The 16334-nt window shown below is 35.7% G+C and overlaps 1 protein-coding gene across 3 annotated transcripts; it reads left to right on the plus strand.

Moving 5' to 3' along the window:
* Positions 1–1146: 1146 nt before the first annotated feature.
* LOC306866198 (metal transporter CNNM3-like) lies at positions 1147–15920 on the plus strand. Of its 3 annotated transcripts, XM_079411289.1 has the most exons (10): positions 1147–3827; positions 4743–4886; positions 4967–5125; positions 6555–6724; positions 8075–8171; positions 8722–8852; positions 10010–10136; positions 10423–10487; positions 10739–10757; positions 13095–15177. In XM_079411289.1, exons 1-8 carry the CDS (start codon positions 2444–2446, stop codon positions 10470–10472), a joined length of 2262 nt encoding a protein of 753 aa, XP_079267415.1. In that variant the 5' UTR covers positions 1147–2443; the 3' UTR covers positions 10473–10487; positions 10739–10757; positions 13095–15177. The 3 variants fall into 3 exon arrangements, with proteins under 3 accessions (XP_079267415.1, XP_079267416.1, XP_079267414.1); XM_079411290.1 differs by lacking the exon at positions 10423–10487 and having other exon boundaries at positions 13095–15920; XM_079411288.1 differs by lacking the exons at positions 10423–10487; positions 10739–10757 and having other exon boundaries at positions 13095–15920.
* The last annotated feature ends 414 nt before the right edge of the window (positions 15921–16334 follow it).

The following is a 16334-nucleotide window of genomic DNA, read 5'->3' on the forward strand; positions in this document are numbered from 1 at the left end:
ACTACAATATTTTAATTATAAAAAAAGTTTTAAATCCATAAAAATGCACCATAATGTATATTTTGCATATTTGCATAATGCATTTTTTTTTTTTACTTTATACTAATGAAAATTATAAATAATATCACAATGCAAAAAATATTAATGATCCTAATCACATTGATTTTCAATTTGATTTTGAGGTGGAATATGACCTGAGGTTTTGTAAGATTTACCCAGTTCTTGATCTCAGAGGCTACGACTGTCCATCAAACAACACAAATGCTGTTTTCCAGCAACATTCCCATCCTCGGAAACAGACGATACAGATGCTTGAACAGAATTCACTGTGAACTGGAGTGAAACTGTACATTGGATTTGATTCTCATGCTTGTCAAATCTTCAGTTTCTCTTCCTGAAGTGTGAAGTCTCTTGCACGGTTTAGTTTGTTAAAACCGTTTAGTGATCAAAAAGTTAAAATTTACTCGGGCCATACAAGATGTAGATGAGTTTGTTTCTTCATCAGAAAACAGATTTAGAGAAATTCAACATTACATCACTTGCTCACCAATGGATGGTCTGTAGTGAATTGGTGCCGTCAGAATGAGAGTCCAAACAGCTGTTAAAAAAAATCACAATCCACTCCAGTCCTGAGCAAAATATGTAATGTAAAATTTCTCCAAATCTGTTTTCTGATGAAGAATGTTCCAGCAAATGTTTAGCTCTGGGCAAACTGCTCCTTTAACAAACTAAAGCTTTTCTACTTGCAGTGACCATAAAGCCGGTTCAGTACAGAGATCACGTTTCGGAAGTCACACAGTGATTTTTCCATTGTGTTCCTTTCATGCCGAGCTGACACAGAAACCATATTTAAACCTTATTCTGACGTATTCATACTGTAAGTGTGCCGTGCAGTGCATGCATAAAGCTTTCAGTGTTAAAGTGTTCTTTTATTTCATAAATTGTAAAAATATAGTGAGAGTTACAGAGTATTAGAAATAATTACGGAGAAGAATAGCACCAGATTGATTGTTTTCTCATTGAACAGTATGAAATTGACTTGTCCAACTAGTGTATGATGATTTATAAGTTATTTATAAATGTTTTGTTGCCTTTACGAGAGATTTAAATCTGAAGCAATAAATAGGTCTGTCTTTTTTTAAGATGTTTAATGTACAATTGCACAGTGAGAGAAGACATAAGTTGTATTTTACCTCAACTGACATTTCTTGTATGTGAAATTTGACTAGTATTTACTTGCAACTTAAACCAAAACGTGGGCATTGCGCTCAAACTCTGTACTGAGGCGTAACATGTTATATCATGACCAAAGTTGCAACACTACATGGAATTACATTTGTGAGTGAACACTTCAGCCAAAGCCTTCTGCACTTTGATTTGTCCCATTTAATGCCCATGTTCCTCTCTCTAATGAAATTCCTTTGAGTGTGGTGCTGGGATTTCAATCCAGCTCAGTAATCTGCTTTTAATGTTCATGGTAGTTTCTCCTGAGGAACTCAGCGGGAGCGATGCTGTGCAGGGTCTCCTGTTTGATCATTAGACCACAGTTAAAGATTATAGATCTGTGTTTTCAGGAAGCGTCTGCATTTATTTACTTTTCAGGGTCATGACCTATATTGGCCTTTCAAGCAGGTCAGGGTATTGTATTGCATACTAAGTAAGCACACTTTGTTTTGGGTTCACTATACATGAAGTGTGAGAACACACCGTCTTCCTTCCATGTGAAATACAGAAAAATGATTCCATGATTTGTTTTGTTAGTGGGGTTAGTTATTTTTGTCATATTTACTTTTTAAAACATCACAACAAACTTTTTTTCTTACATTTCTTCAAAGGGAAATGCAAACGCAGATGTACTGTATTTAAAGCAATCTGTATATATTTTGTATTTCTGTCGAGTTCTGATGATGTAAATGCTAAATCTAAATATTTCTCTATTAAAACACCTCTTTTGCTCAGTCTGTGATATTGCTTTTATTCCAATTGCAAACTGTAGGTAAAACTTTTGCAAGGTGTAAAACATTACGTTAGTTTTTAACTCTCTCTTTGTTACCTAATCGCTGGATTCGTATAAAAGCTGTGAATGTTTAAAAAAAAAAATGTTTTTAGCCAGATAAAGATGAGCCTTGAGAAGATGCTAATCTCACACGCTGAAGGTCTTCAGTGTCCTTGTGGGCGTGGTTTACCAAGCCTGCCCGTTCTCCGATTGGTCAAGCGAGCACTTGCTCTTCCGTCATTGGTCCATTATGGACATGACGTAGGGGCAATAAAAAAGGAAACAACGTTCATTGTGGCTCCAGAGTCCCGGGGCAAGTCCGTGCCTGTTTCTTAAGAATCTCTGAGCCAACATGGCGGCCGGACCGAGCCAGTTTCCCTCACCGTTTTCTATGAAAACAACTGAAAAAGTAGGAGGTTAGCGTAGCAGCAACAACATCAGCGTCACATGATTCATAAAGCCAGGCTGTCCTGTTCCAATATGGTGGTCAGCTTGGCAGGGCTGCGTCTCCCGTTGATCATATCGTTCCTCTGCGGTTTCGGAACCTGCAGCCTTCAAGAGACGCAGGTTTACGGACTGCGCCTGGAGGACGTTACCGGACGGGTGTTCATGCGCGAACGGGTCATCGTAGCTCCGCACGGGACCACTTTCAAGCTCAGATTGTTTGTGTCCTACCTGTCCAATGAGACCTGGCCGTGGGTCGCGTTCGCCGCGGCTGGAGGCGGTTCGCTTGACCCCTGCGCGCTGGAGGAGCGCCGCAACTCTTCTGCGTTCCGGTTACGCGGAGCGTTCGCGTCGGAAGACGAGAACAGCGGGATTATAGAAGTCCAAACCGAAGCTGCAGCATCCAACCCGGAGGATAAAGATGCAGAGCCTGTGCTCCATCATTTCTGCGTCTTAAAGGGCCAGGCGTGGGGCTCTGTCGGGTCGGACAAGTTGGTTATTAAGAACCCGGATGTGCCATCAGATTACATTCCATTGTGGGGTCTGATTTTAGTGGTTGTGCTTCTGGTTTTGGTTTGCAGTGTGGTCAGATGTGTGAATCTGAGTTTGCTGTGGCTGGACCCACTGGAGCTGTATGTTCTGCACAGCTGCGGTTTGGAGGATGAAAAGCGGGCGGCCAAGCGCCTCAAGCCTATCCGGAGGAGAGGAAACGTTTTGGTTTGTTCGCTCTTGTTCATTTGCGCTTTGGGTCACTCGGTGCTCGGCGTCTTATTGTACCGTCTCTATGGGTCCATCCTGCCCGCTGTGTTCACTAGTGGCTTCCTCATATTCCTCCTGGCTGAGCTGGTCCCTCATATTGTATGTTCAGGTTATGGGTTCCAGATGGCACCGGGTTTGATATGGCTGGCCCAGATCTGTCTCATCCTGACGTGTCCTCTTTCTTGTCCTCTCGGCCTCCTGCTGGACTTGATCCTGCACCGGGACGTGAGCACCGTGGGCATCCGTGAGAAAACCATGGAAATGATTCGGACTAGTGTGAACGATCCGTATAATGAGTTCGTCAAGGTGGAGTTCAGTAAAGGCGCTCTCAGGACCAAAACCGTGGAGGACATCCTGACCCCCCTGAAAGATTGCTTCATGCTGCCCTCCACAGCCGTGCTGGACTTCAACACCATGTCCGAGATCATGCAGAGCGGCTACACTCGTGTCCCGGTGTATGAGGAGGAGAGGTCCAATATCATCGAGATCCTGTACGTCAAAGACCTGGCGCTGGTTGACCCGGAGGACCGCACTCCCATGACCACCATCACCAAGTTCTACAACCATCCTCTGCATTTTGTTTTTAATGACACCAAGCTGGATGCAATGCTGGAGGAATTCAAAAAAGGCATGTCAAGTCCAAGCAGATGCCTTCAAATGATCAACCGATGTTTTACCAGTTATCTGCAGTTATTGCTATCGACCTAGGCCAATATTGAATGCATGTAATATTTGGACTGTTATTTTGCTATTATTCATTTGTACTATTAATCTGTGTTAGAAGTGTTTTCATAACTTGACAATCCCCAAAAATATGCCTTCAGACTAGTTGTATCAGTTTATGACAGCCCGATATTGAATTCATATAATATTTGGACTTTTATTTTCACTATTATTATTATTTTACAATTTAAAACATTAAAGTAATATAAATATATAATTTATAATTGTAGTAGTAGTATTATTACTATTGTTATTATTGTCAAAATAGTTATTGCTGTTTCTGTATATCATTTTCACTTAACATTTTTAATTTATTATTAATTTATTTAAATTTTAAAATATTAGCATTTATTAAAATAATAGCATTTTAAATTATATTAAAAGCATAAAATATTTAGCTATTATTATTAATTTGTTAGTGTGTTATTAGTATTTTGATCAGTACACAACCAAATATTTTACCAATTATTGCTATTGAATGCATATAAATATTTGAGTTTTTATTTTTACTAAACATTTATTTTATTCTGTTTATATCTATATTTTAAATAATATTTCAATAATTCCAAATTGTTTATATTTTTATGATACATCTAAAACAGTGTTTATTATGCATCTCTCTTTAATTCTTGATTCTGGTCAATTGCTGCAATTTTGTTTTGTCAGATATATTTTGAAATTGCATATTGTATAATAAGAATTGTCTTTTTCGTCATTAAACCTAGATTTAATAATCATGAATTATAGAATGCACTTTGAGTCAAACAAAGTCATTACAAAGCTTCTCCTACTAAAGCATAGGTTCTCTCTGTCTTCATAGGAAACTCCCACCTGGCCATCGTTCAGAAGGTGAATAATGAGGGTGAAGGAGATCCGTTCTACGAGGTTCTGGGTCTGGTCACGCTGGAGGACGTCATTGAGGAGATCATCAAATCTGAGATCCTGGACGAGTCTGATGGCTACAGTGAGCAGCTGATTGATGTGTTTTTGAGTTGATCCCTGTCATTTGAACTGAATTCTGATGAGTTTTGTCTCACTCCACAGTGGAGATGAAGGTGAAGCGTCCGATGGCCCCGGTGGAGATTCCTCTGGAGCCGCGCAGCGTTCACAACGAGTTCTCCATCTTCAAACCTCCAGAGGGCGAACCGAAGATCCGCACCTCTCCTCAGCTGTTGCTGGCCACCCACCGATTCCTGTCCCGAGGTCTGCCTGCTTTAATGTGAAACAATAAGCTGCCAAAGGCTGTGTGTTACAATGATTTTACCATGGTTAAGGGGACAAGGTTCCCACAGTCTTGAAAACATCAGGGTGTTTTTGTGAATTATTTTGTGATTTCCAAGTCTAGAAAAATCAATAGTTAGTATAGTCTAGTTTTTCTCTTAATTGCTTTCATTAAAATAATTTTTACAATCCTTGTTCAGTATTTATGAACAACAAAAAGCAGCAAAGTTGCAAATGCACTTGTCAGAAGGAACCTCCTAGGTGTTTCTGGATGCCAAAACTCTTGTACCCATGTTAAAATCACTAGTACTCAGTCTTGAGTGGCTTATTCTTCTAAAGAGTGAAATGTCATTAAAAATTTTATTAAATGTATAAAACATATGGAGCCTTGTACATGTCATGCAGGCAAAAAATAGATTTGTCGTGGCCACAAATGAAGAATTGCTTCCCTCGTTTTAGTAAATTAGAGCCACGTAATTAAATCAAAACAAGGGAACAAATTAGTTCAACATGGCCACTCTTTAGTAAAATGAGGAAACAATTTCTTTATGGCCATGATTACATGATCTATTTGTGTTTGCATGTCATGTACAGGGTTTCGTAGTTATATAATAAAAGACACCAATGTTTAAAAAAAATGCATTTATTAATACTAATATTAATAATCACTAAACATTTTCATTATCATAAATTAAGACTGTTTGAGCAATTTATATTTATATACAGTTATTCAGCTGATCGTCAGTTTTATGTTTATATAGAGTATACACTATCGTTCAAACATTTGGGGTCAGTACAATTATTTATAATTTTATTCAGATAGGACACTTTAGATTGATCGAAAAAGAATCCTGAAAAAAAAAAAGTATCTCAATTTCCACAAAGATACAAAGCAGCACAACTGATTTCAGTTTTGATAATAATAAGAAATGTTTCTTGAGCAGTAAATCAGCATATTATTATGATTTCTGAAGATCATGTAACTGAAGACTGGAGTAATGATGCTGAAAATTCAGCTTTGCATCACAGGAATAAATTACATTGTACAATATATTCCAATAGAAAACAGCTATTTTAAATTCAAATAATATTCTACAATTGTACTATGTATTTATTTAATTTTTTTACAATTTTAATTTATTACAATTTATTTTTGATCAAATAAAAGCAGCATCGGTGAGCTGAAGAGACTTCTTTCAAAACATTATAAAATCTTACTGACCCTAAACAGCAGTGTATGTCTGTTCGCCTGACAAGTATAAAGAGGTGAAGAAGTTTGTCTCAACAAGCCTCAACTTTTAAAGGACGTTCCCGTCTCTCGGATCAACGGCGGGACGATTTGTGCTTGTTATGCGCTGGTTAATGGAGGTGATTTCATACGCCATTAAGCAGCGCTCCTCCTCTGTTTCAGAGGTGGAACACTTCAACCCGCAGCGCGTGTCAGAGAGAGTCCTGTTTCATCTGCTGCGGCACCCGAGCGTCAACCAAGAAGTGAAGTTTGACCCCGCCAACCGGCTCAGCCCTGATCACTACCTGTACACACGGAACCACCCTGTGGATTACTTCATCCTGCTGCTGCAGGTGCCACATATGTGTGCATGACAACACTTTAGAACAGACATAGGCAACTTCGGTCCTGGAGGGCCGGTGTCCTGCAGAGTGTAGCTCCAACCCTAATCCAACACACCTGCCTGTAACTTTCTAGTGATCTTGAAGACATTGATTAGCTGCTTCAGGTGTGTTTGATTAGGGTTGGAGCTAAACTCTGCAGGACACCGGCCCTCCAGGACCGAAGTTGCCCATCCCTGCTTTAGAAGCACTGCTGCAAATAATAGTGTTGATAAATATACAATATCTGAATATGAAATTATTATTTTTTTGTAGTAATATTTTTATTGTTAAAATATTACCATGCAATTTTCTTATTTAACATTGATAAATGAATAACTATAACAACTAAATAAATATTTTGTTATTATTAATCTATCAAAATATTTTAATAGTGTTTTGATAAATATGATTGTAGTATTAGTTAGTAGTTAGGTTGTGTTAGTTTATTCATTATTAAAATATTAACATTTTAAATATTTTAAATGTATTTCAATATTTAATCAGTTAGTATTGTAAATTGAATTGTTAATTTAATATAAGTATTAATAAGTTAATTTAATAATAACTACCAGTATTATTATTTTAACTATTTAAATTGTAAAGAAATATTTAAACATTGATAATTATTTGGTTTTTTTATAATTATGATATTAGCAGTATTAGTAGCAATATTGGTGGTAGTAATATTGTTATTATTAAATATAATGATAATATAATATTTATATATATATACACACATACACACAGTCCCCTCCAAAAGTATTGGAACAGTAAAGACAAAATTGCACTGTTGGCTGTGGAGTCGAGACATTTGCAAATATGATTAAAAAATGAATATGAGACAAAACTACAGAATGTCACATTTTATTATTAGCCGTTTCAACACATAGATGTTTTACCAAATACTCCACAGCCAACAGAGCAATGTCTTTACTGTTCCAATACTTTTGGAGGGCACTGTATATATATATATATATATATATATATATATATATATATATATAAGGTGGTAGTTTTTTAGTAGTATTTATTAGTAGTATGTATTTCAAATTTTCAATATTTGATGACTTAACATTAATAGTTTAATAACAATTATATTTATATAATTGTTTATAATATATAATATTTATATAATTGATTATTTGATAAGTTATCAAATAATATAAATACATTCTAATATTGTTATATATATTTTATATATATTTTTACATGTGTGTAAATGTATATTTTGAATTATAAAACAAAATGTGTGCATTTCTTAGATGTTTTTGTGATGTTTCAATCATATGTGTGTGTGTGTGTGTGTGTGTGTGTGTGTAGGGCCGTGTGGAGGTGGAGATCGGGAAAGAGGGTTTGAAGTTTGAGAATGGTGCGTTCACCTACTACGGCGTTTCGGCGCTCACAGCTCCCTCCTCAGGTTTGTCCCGGCAATATGTGATTTTACGATCATCCCAGATCCAATCCAAACTCATCATTTTAATCACGGTTGACTCATGAATGGTGGCTTAAAAATAGCACAATAGTCAAAAGATATTCCTGTGAGTTTTGCTTGTAAACTGCCTTGTGTGTTTTGAAAGCAAAAGGTCTATAGGGGGGCTATTGTTTAGATGTTGATGTTCAGCTGAACACACACGTTGCAAACTTTCCAGTTTTTCTGTCCTCACGGAGAGTAAAATGCTGCAGGAAGTGATAAGTTTGCATCCAATTAGAACATATTTGATCGTTACTATACAGTTCAGTGGAATGTAATTTTAGATCAATGAGATTTCTGGATTTCATACAATCCAAACATATGACACAATATCTGGTAGTGGATCATTTTATGCGGTAGCGGTTGATGCAGATAAGCATCTGAGGAAGTGATAAGATTTACAACTTGTTTTATTGCGTAAGGCCTGATTGGGATCACAGTGTTATTGCAGTCCTTGTTCTGGTATATTGACTGTGATGATTGTTTGTGTGATCAGTCCATCAGTCTCCGGTGTCCACGCAGCGTCAGTCCCCCAGAGACCCCTTCGATCTGGGAGAAGCCACCAGCCCGTCCAGCTACTGTCCAGACTACACCGTACGAGCCCTCACAGACCTGCAGTTCATCAAGGTGAGCTCTCGTCTCAGCTTCTGCTCGTCTTCTGTTATTCCCCACACTTTTTTCCATGTCTGTTGCAATATGTATGCATTCATCTGTTCAATCAGTGGTTGTTTAGTATATATACAGTGTGTGTGTATATATATATATATATATATATATATATATATATGAGTATCTCTCTCTCTCTCTTTCTCTCTCTCTCTCTCTCTCTCAGACACACTCGCTCTCTCTCTCTGCGTTCGCTTCACTTTTGTCGACCCTGGCGCCTCATCATCACACAATCCCTGCGTCCCAATGTGCATATCCACCCTATCTGCCCTAAATAGTATTGAAAGTTACTAATATCACATAGAATTTAGGATGGATGGTGCGTGTTTGGATGGATGGTGTTTAACCCCAAGAAGTTGGGGTTAAACCTTATCAAACGATTAATTATATATATACTGTATATACTGTTTATGAAGTGTTCATTTGCAAAAACAGATAAAAATGCAGCTAACACAATTATTCGAGTTATCCGTTTTTGCAAATAAACTTCATATATATATATATATATATATATATATATATATATATATATATATATATATATATATATATATATATATATATATATAATTATTATTATTTAACATTTAAAAATAAATTTTAAATGTAATTAATCTTTAAATATTGATTTTAATTATTACTGCTGCTGTTATAATTAAACTACAGGAAAAAACAATAATACTAAAAAAATAAAAATATATATATAGAGAGAGAGAGAGAAATTGATTTTTTGCTAACAGTATTTATTTATTTATTTAATCTTTTTGCGAGACAGATATTTTGCAACAAATGTAAAATATATTTTTATTCCCATAACTAAAGTCAACAGTTTTATATGGTACTGTTATTTTTTTTATTTATTTATGCAATTGTATTATATTTCAAATATTTAAGCGCACTGTATTGCATCTTTGTCTTTCTTTTCTCCAGCTTCTTTTTTTTTTTTTGCATCAGTTCAAAGTTTGTAATGTTGTGATACATCTTTATTTTGGAACTTATTGAAGATTTTTTTGAAAAATGATGGACTTTTTCGTCGCAAGTGAATAATGCACTTGTGTGACCTTCAGAAAAGGTGGCGTTTGTGTTTTCTGCTGTTAAAATGGGCCCGTGTCCCACAGGTGACCCGTCTGCAGTACCTCAACGCTGTGATGGCGTCGCGGGTGGCCCAGAGCCCCGAGCCGCCTGAAATCAAGATCCTGCCCAACAGTCAAACCAAACTCCTGAACGAGAAAAACACTACTCAAGGTGCGGCGCATGAACACCAGCACACATGCATGACACTGAATACATAACAGAACATTTTGTGCAACTCTGTGCTTTTGATTTTGCGTATTTTCTTCTTCCCGTGTTTCTGTGTAATTTGCTAGCGTTGGAATGTCGTGGAGTCTAAACATGCAAGAACCGGTCGACCGGGAATGTCTATGAAACTTCTGTCTTCATCGCTCTCTTCTGCTGAACTAAGACTGTGTTCTCTTTCTTTGTCTTTTTCTCTCCTTCCCCTTCATTTTCTCCCTCTTTTTATCTCCATTAGACTTTCAGCTCCACTTTTCATTCTTTGATGCAATTGAAAACTACTGTTAGTGTGCTTTGCATGAGGTAAATGCAAGTGATAAGCATGGTATGTTACGTTTGAAACATGTATCCCAGCAGCGCGTTGAAGCGTCACAGAGCGCCAGCAGGTGGTTGGTATGATACATCAGTGCATGTCAAATGATACGTATAGCAGTTACATTTGAATGCATCACTGATATGAGCTTAAGTTTCTAATTTTTTATTGACACTGTTTTGCAAAGTAACCCTCTTCTATATTAATGCTGTCTGTTGGCTCTTCCGCATTAAACTCCCAGACAGGATTTAAATGTCCAGGTAGGTCTTCTTATGAAGTTCCCTTCACTCTACCAAACTGCTAACTAATTACAAGTGTTATGTTATTTTTATTTATTTATTTTAGGCAATAAATAAATTAACTTTGAACAAAAAATATTTTCATTTATAATCTAATAGTCCGATATTGCTCTATGTTTGTGTATATATATATATATATATATATATGTGACCCTGGAGCACAAAAGCAGTCTGAAGTCGCTGGGGTATATTTGTAGAAATAGCCAACAATACATTGTATGGGTCAAAATTATCCATTTTTCTTTTATGCCTAAAATCATTAGGATATTAAGTAAAGACCATGTTCCATGAAGATATTTTGCAAATGTCCTACTGTAAATATATTAAAACTTCATTTTTGATTAGTAATATGCATTGCTAAGAACTTCATTTGGACAACTTTAAAGGCAATTTTCTCAATATTTAGATTTTTTGTGCACCCTCAGATTCCAGATTTTCAAATAGTTGTATCTTGGCCAAATATTACCAAACCATACATCAATGGAAAGCTTATTTATTCAGCTTTCAGATTATGTATAAATCTCAATTTGAAATATTGACACTTATGACTAGTTTTGTGGTCCAGGGTCACATATTGTCTTCAAATAGTAAATATGCATATGAGCTGTTTTATGTGTTCTCCTGACAAAAAGTGGCAGTGCAGCCGCGGTTAACATTTTATACCAGCATTTTGCAGAAGCTAAATGTGGAAGTTTCATAAACACAGAAATTCTGGACATTCTAGCCCCAATATTTGTTGAAGCGAGTGAATGGGGATTGCCTAACTAGACAAAACACCAAAAAACCTCTCTGTTGAGGAATTTACTTTCATAACCCAATTGTGGACATTCTTCCTTAAACTGGAGTAGGTCATTAATTCATCCAGAACTTTTTATGCATGACCTCAGTACAAATTTAAGTTAATAAGATTAAGTCTGAAATAGTGAAGTAATTAAGCACTTAAGCTACAATAATATCTCTTCTTCATGGTTTCATTTAAACAGGCAGTTATTTAGACAGTGCTTAAATAACTAAAAAAGCTGTTTTGTATTTTTGTGACTTTACAAAATATCATTTTAAAGATGCTGTATGTTATATTTTTAAAGCATAAAATATGTTTGCAGATATTTAGGAAACATGCTAAGCTCACATATACAAAGTTTCTGAAAAACGATGCTACAGCCTACAGCTATTTAAACCTAAAAATAAATAAATCGCTGTAGGATTTAGAAAATTTGTAAATAAAGACTATTTTCTCATTTTTAGTGACATTTTAGTCAGATATTTATAACATTGGCCATGTGGCCGAGAGAGCTCAACGCGCTGCAAATTAAGAAAACAACTTCATCAATTTAACAACACGCGCTGCAAATGCTCACAACACAACCAAACAAAGAAACGCGCTGCAAATAAAATTCTTTATTTGTTTGTGTTGCACCTCTGTCAAATTGATGAAAATGTTTTCTTGATTTGCTGGTGCTTTTCCTTTTTTTCACAAACAAATTCACCCTTATGACTAGTTTTGTGGTCCAGCGACACATATATATATATATATATATATATATATATATATATATATATATATATATATTCAAATAGTAAATGGGTGAATCTCACAAAACCCATATAGGAGCATATCCAGGTCATATTTCACCCAAAATCAAAAGACATAGATAAGAAATAATATTATGTATATTATCTTGTCATTCTCATTACTGCAAAAAAGAAAGAACAATTCTATACATATTTAAATTGTAAAATATGTATACATCATATTAGTATTTGTTGTGCCAAAGTGTATTTTTTTTATTCATTTTTGTAATTATTATAAATTAATAATAAATATAAACATATTTTGGGGGAGTTATTTTTTATATATATATATATATTTTTTTTTTTTTACACAAAAACCAAAACAAAAAAGATATTTTATAAATGAGTTTTTATAATCATTGTAGCTATTGGTCATAATATTATAATTATTGGTATCAGCCAAAATGTCTAAATCAGTGCTTATCAGAACAAATTAGAACTTTTGTTTTTTAAACACGCATGCATGCATACATACACTGTATGTGTGAACTTTTCACCACGTCTACCGATAATAAGCTAATAATTCTGATGATATTATAATAATTCTGATGAGGCTGTAATGATTTATCGGCCTTTGGCCTAAGAAGATGTGTCTCAGCTTGAATTGTAATCTATTTCTAGTCATTTTGGACACTGTCTACAGAATGATGTCAGAATATGTTAGCAGAGAAGGATGAATCAGTGTTGTTGACGGATGGTTTCATTCTGATTTCCCGGGCTCTGCAGGTGCGAGCGAGAGCCAGGAATCCAGGCCAGACGAGGAGCTTCACAGCCAGAGAGGAGCGTTTTGACCTTCTATCTAACCTTGCTGCAGAACTCACAAGGATTTTATTATGACAACTAATTTGTTTTTGTCGTCTTAAATGAATCTTTTACTCCTGGAATGCAGCGATTGAGCCAGATGGTGGACTGTTGAGGATAACAAAAGACGTGTCTTTCTGGTCAGACGGGATCTGTTCTCTCTTGTTCTGCTTATTCAGCTGTTCCCTCTAATGTCACTTCCTCTGCACTCTGTTTGAGTTCATTTATTTCCTTAAGGTGTATGCGTGTGCATATGTGCTACTAAATTAAATGGCGTGCCAAGATCTTACTATCCCTTCGTATCGTACAAGCAGTATTACAGCTCTGAAAGTGCCAAAATGGGTTCAGAGCGACAGAAAATAGCCATTTACTCACCCTCATGTCATTCCAAACACAAAATCTTGTCTTTTCCAATTAATAGTGACTACAGCTGTCAGCCTCCTTCCGTAAAGGACAAAACAGCTTCATTGAAGCATTCAGATGTCATCCTCCATACATGTTTGAACTGGAATAATGGCCTAAATGCTATCAAATCTGAACACAAAGATTTTAGACCTTTGGGGAAGTACACTATTAAAAATAAATGCTCGTTTTTTGGCATCTGTGGTTCCATAAAGAACCGTTAACGTCCATGAAATCTTTCCATTCCACAAAAGTTTCTTTAGATTATTAAAATGTTCTTTGCACACTCTTAAAAATAAAGGTTCCAAACGGGTTTCACAATGATGCCACAGAAGAGTCATTTTGGGTTCCTCAAAGATCCTTTCTTAAAAGAACTATTGTTTTGTGTGTGTGTGTGTGTGTGTGTTTATGTGGTTTATGAGGACACAAATTTGTATAATGACATGGGTATGACAGAGGTATTACAATATGAAGGTGGTTTATGAGGACACTGCCTATGTCCCCGTAATTCAAAAGGCTTAAAAAACATACTAAATGGTGTTTTTTTGAAAATCTAAAAATGCACAAAGTCTCCTGTGAGGGCTAAGTTTAGGTGTAGGGTTGGTGTAGGGCAATAGCACACACAGTTTGTTCAGTATAAAAACCATTACGCCTATGGAGAGTCCCCATAAACCACAAAAGCCAACATGTGTGTGTGTGTGTGTCTGTGTGTGTGTTAGTTAAAGGAACATTTTTCCATTATCAAGAAGCTTTTGTGCAATGGCAATGGTTCTACATGGTTAAGAAAAGTGTATTGCATTTGCTGCAAAAACCCTCTTTTGGAACAAAAACTAATTTGAGAGTGACATTACAACTTCTGCGTGATCCTGACCCGGTTTTTTACTGCATGTCTACGTCCGGCTGCCTTTCAATTTTGCATCTCAGAATATCTGCTTATTAGGTGACTAAATGCCTTGCATGACTGTAGCGGATGTAGCAGTATAAACCAAAAATGTCCAACCTTTGCCATACTGGAATAACCTGACCGTTCCATTGGATTAACATGAAATTAGATCCTAGCAATTCTGAAAATCCCAATGTTTTTGAGGTTGTATCATATTTTGAAGTGTATAAACGTAATTAACCTAAAACCTACTTCTTAATTAGCTTTTCTGGCCTTCCATGGTGTTCTGTTATAATGAATACGCTATCCGTTCCATCCACTTGTCATAGAGAAGATGCTTGGTTTAAACATTTCAAGTTTATTATAGATTTCTATAAGATTCCAGCCTACACTACCATTCAGATGTTTGGAGTATGTTTAGTTTTTTATGCTCACCAAGGATGTGTATTTGATTACAGTAAAAAAAATATTACAGTTAAAAATAACAGTTTTTTATTTGAATATATTTTAAAATGTAATTTAATTCATGCATTGCAAAGCTGAATTTTCATCATGACGAGTGTCACATGATGCTTCAAATCATTCTAGTCATGCTGATTTGCTGCTCGTGACAAATTTCTTATTATTATCCATGTTGAAAACAATTGTGCTGCTTCATATTTTTGTGGAAACCATGATACATTTTTTTCCAGTATTTACTGATGAATAAAAGGTTCAAAAGTATCTCAATTTTTTTCATTTGAAATAGCAATCTTAAATGTCTTTACTGTCACTTTTGATTAATTTAGTGTATTTTTTCAGGGGAAAAAGTAGCCTATTAATTTATATAAAAAAAAATAAAAATCATGACCCCAAACTTTTGAACTTTAGTGTGTAATTTGGGTTTCGATGAGCAAAGGAAGGGTGTGATTTGAGTAACTTTCAGGATAGACTGAAATTCAAGCCTTCATTTGTTCTGTTTTATTGATGCAAATAGTCATGTAACCAATTTTAAACAGTTATTTACAAGTGTGCTTATTTATGTTGTCATTATAGGCCATCTGCTAAAACCTGACCGCACCGATCAGTGTGTGATCCAAGTAAATACAAAATGTTGTACTGTTTGTTCTGTTGTAAAAGTCAATTTATATGGTCACAAAATAACGAATGTATAATATATATATATAGAGAGAGAGAGAGTTGTCTTACTGTCTTTATCAAAAGAAATGCTGGGATTTTTGCATAGGCTATAGATGACTGTACATTAATAAGAAACTTTGAGGTTGTGTAAAGTGGGAACAGTTGCTGGCAGATGTCAATTCTTCAGGTACAAACATAGATATTACCAGGGATTTGAACACACTTTTACTTCTGACCAGCCATTTTTAGTAGTTGAGAGTCAAATCTTCTCTGTATTGTATGAGCCGTTGAATGCTCTGATATCAACTCTTTCATAGGAAATAAACACAGCCCAGTGCTTAACTGATCGTTGTTCGTTTTGTATTATGTTTCCAGTGCTGACCATACGTAGCCAACACGTTTTTGCTCACAATGTCCAGGTTTGTGTGCTCTTTACAGTCCTCTTGCATTATATGTACGCCTATTTGCATTGTTTTGATAGTTTTCTGTAAATCCCACCTTCTCGCACGCCAGATTGTTCAATTTAATGCCTGCACGCTATTGGTCAAATACCTTTCAGTATGAAAACAACAGGAAATTAAAGCTAAAAAACAGATTTTAGGCAGTTCACTAATTATTCTGATGTACAGTGACAATGGCTTCTGTTTTCAAACGTGTGTTTTGTGAGCATTCAAGTTTGGTGAGCGGGTATGAAATTCCACGAAAAGGGTGGATTGCTTTACGGCAGCAACAAACATGGGCATGTGTCTACTGTAGTTAAC

This window comes from Barbus barbus, assembly GCF_936440315.1.
Source record: "Barbus barbus genome assembly, chromosome: 47".
In the NCBI taxonomy this organism is placed as follows: Eukaryota; Metazoa; Chordata; class Actinopteri; order Cypriniformes; family Cyprinidae; genus Barbus; species Barbus barbus.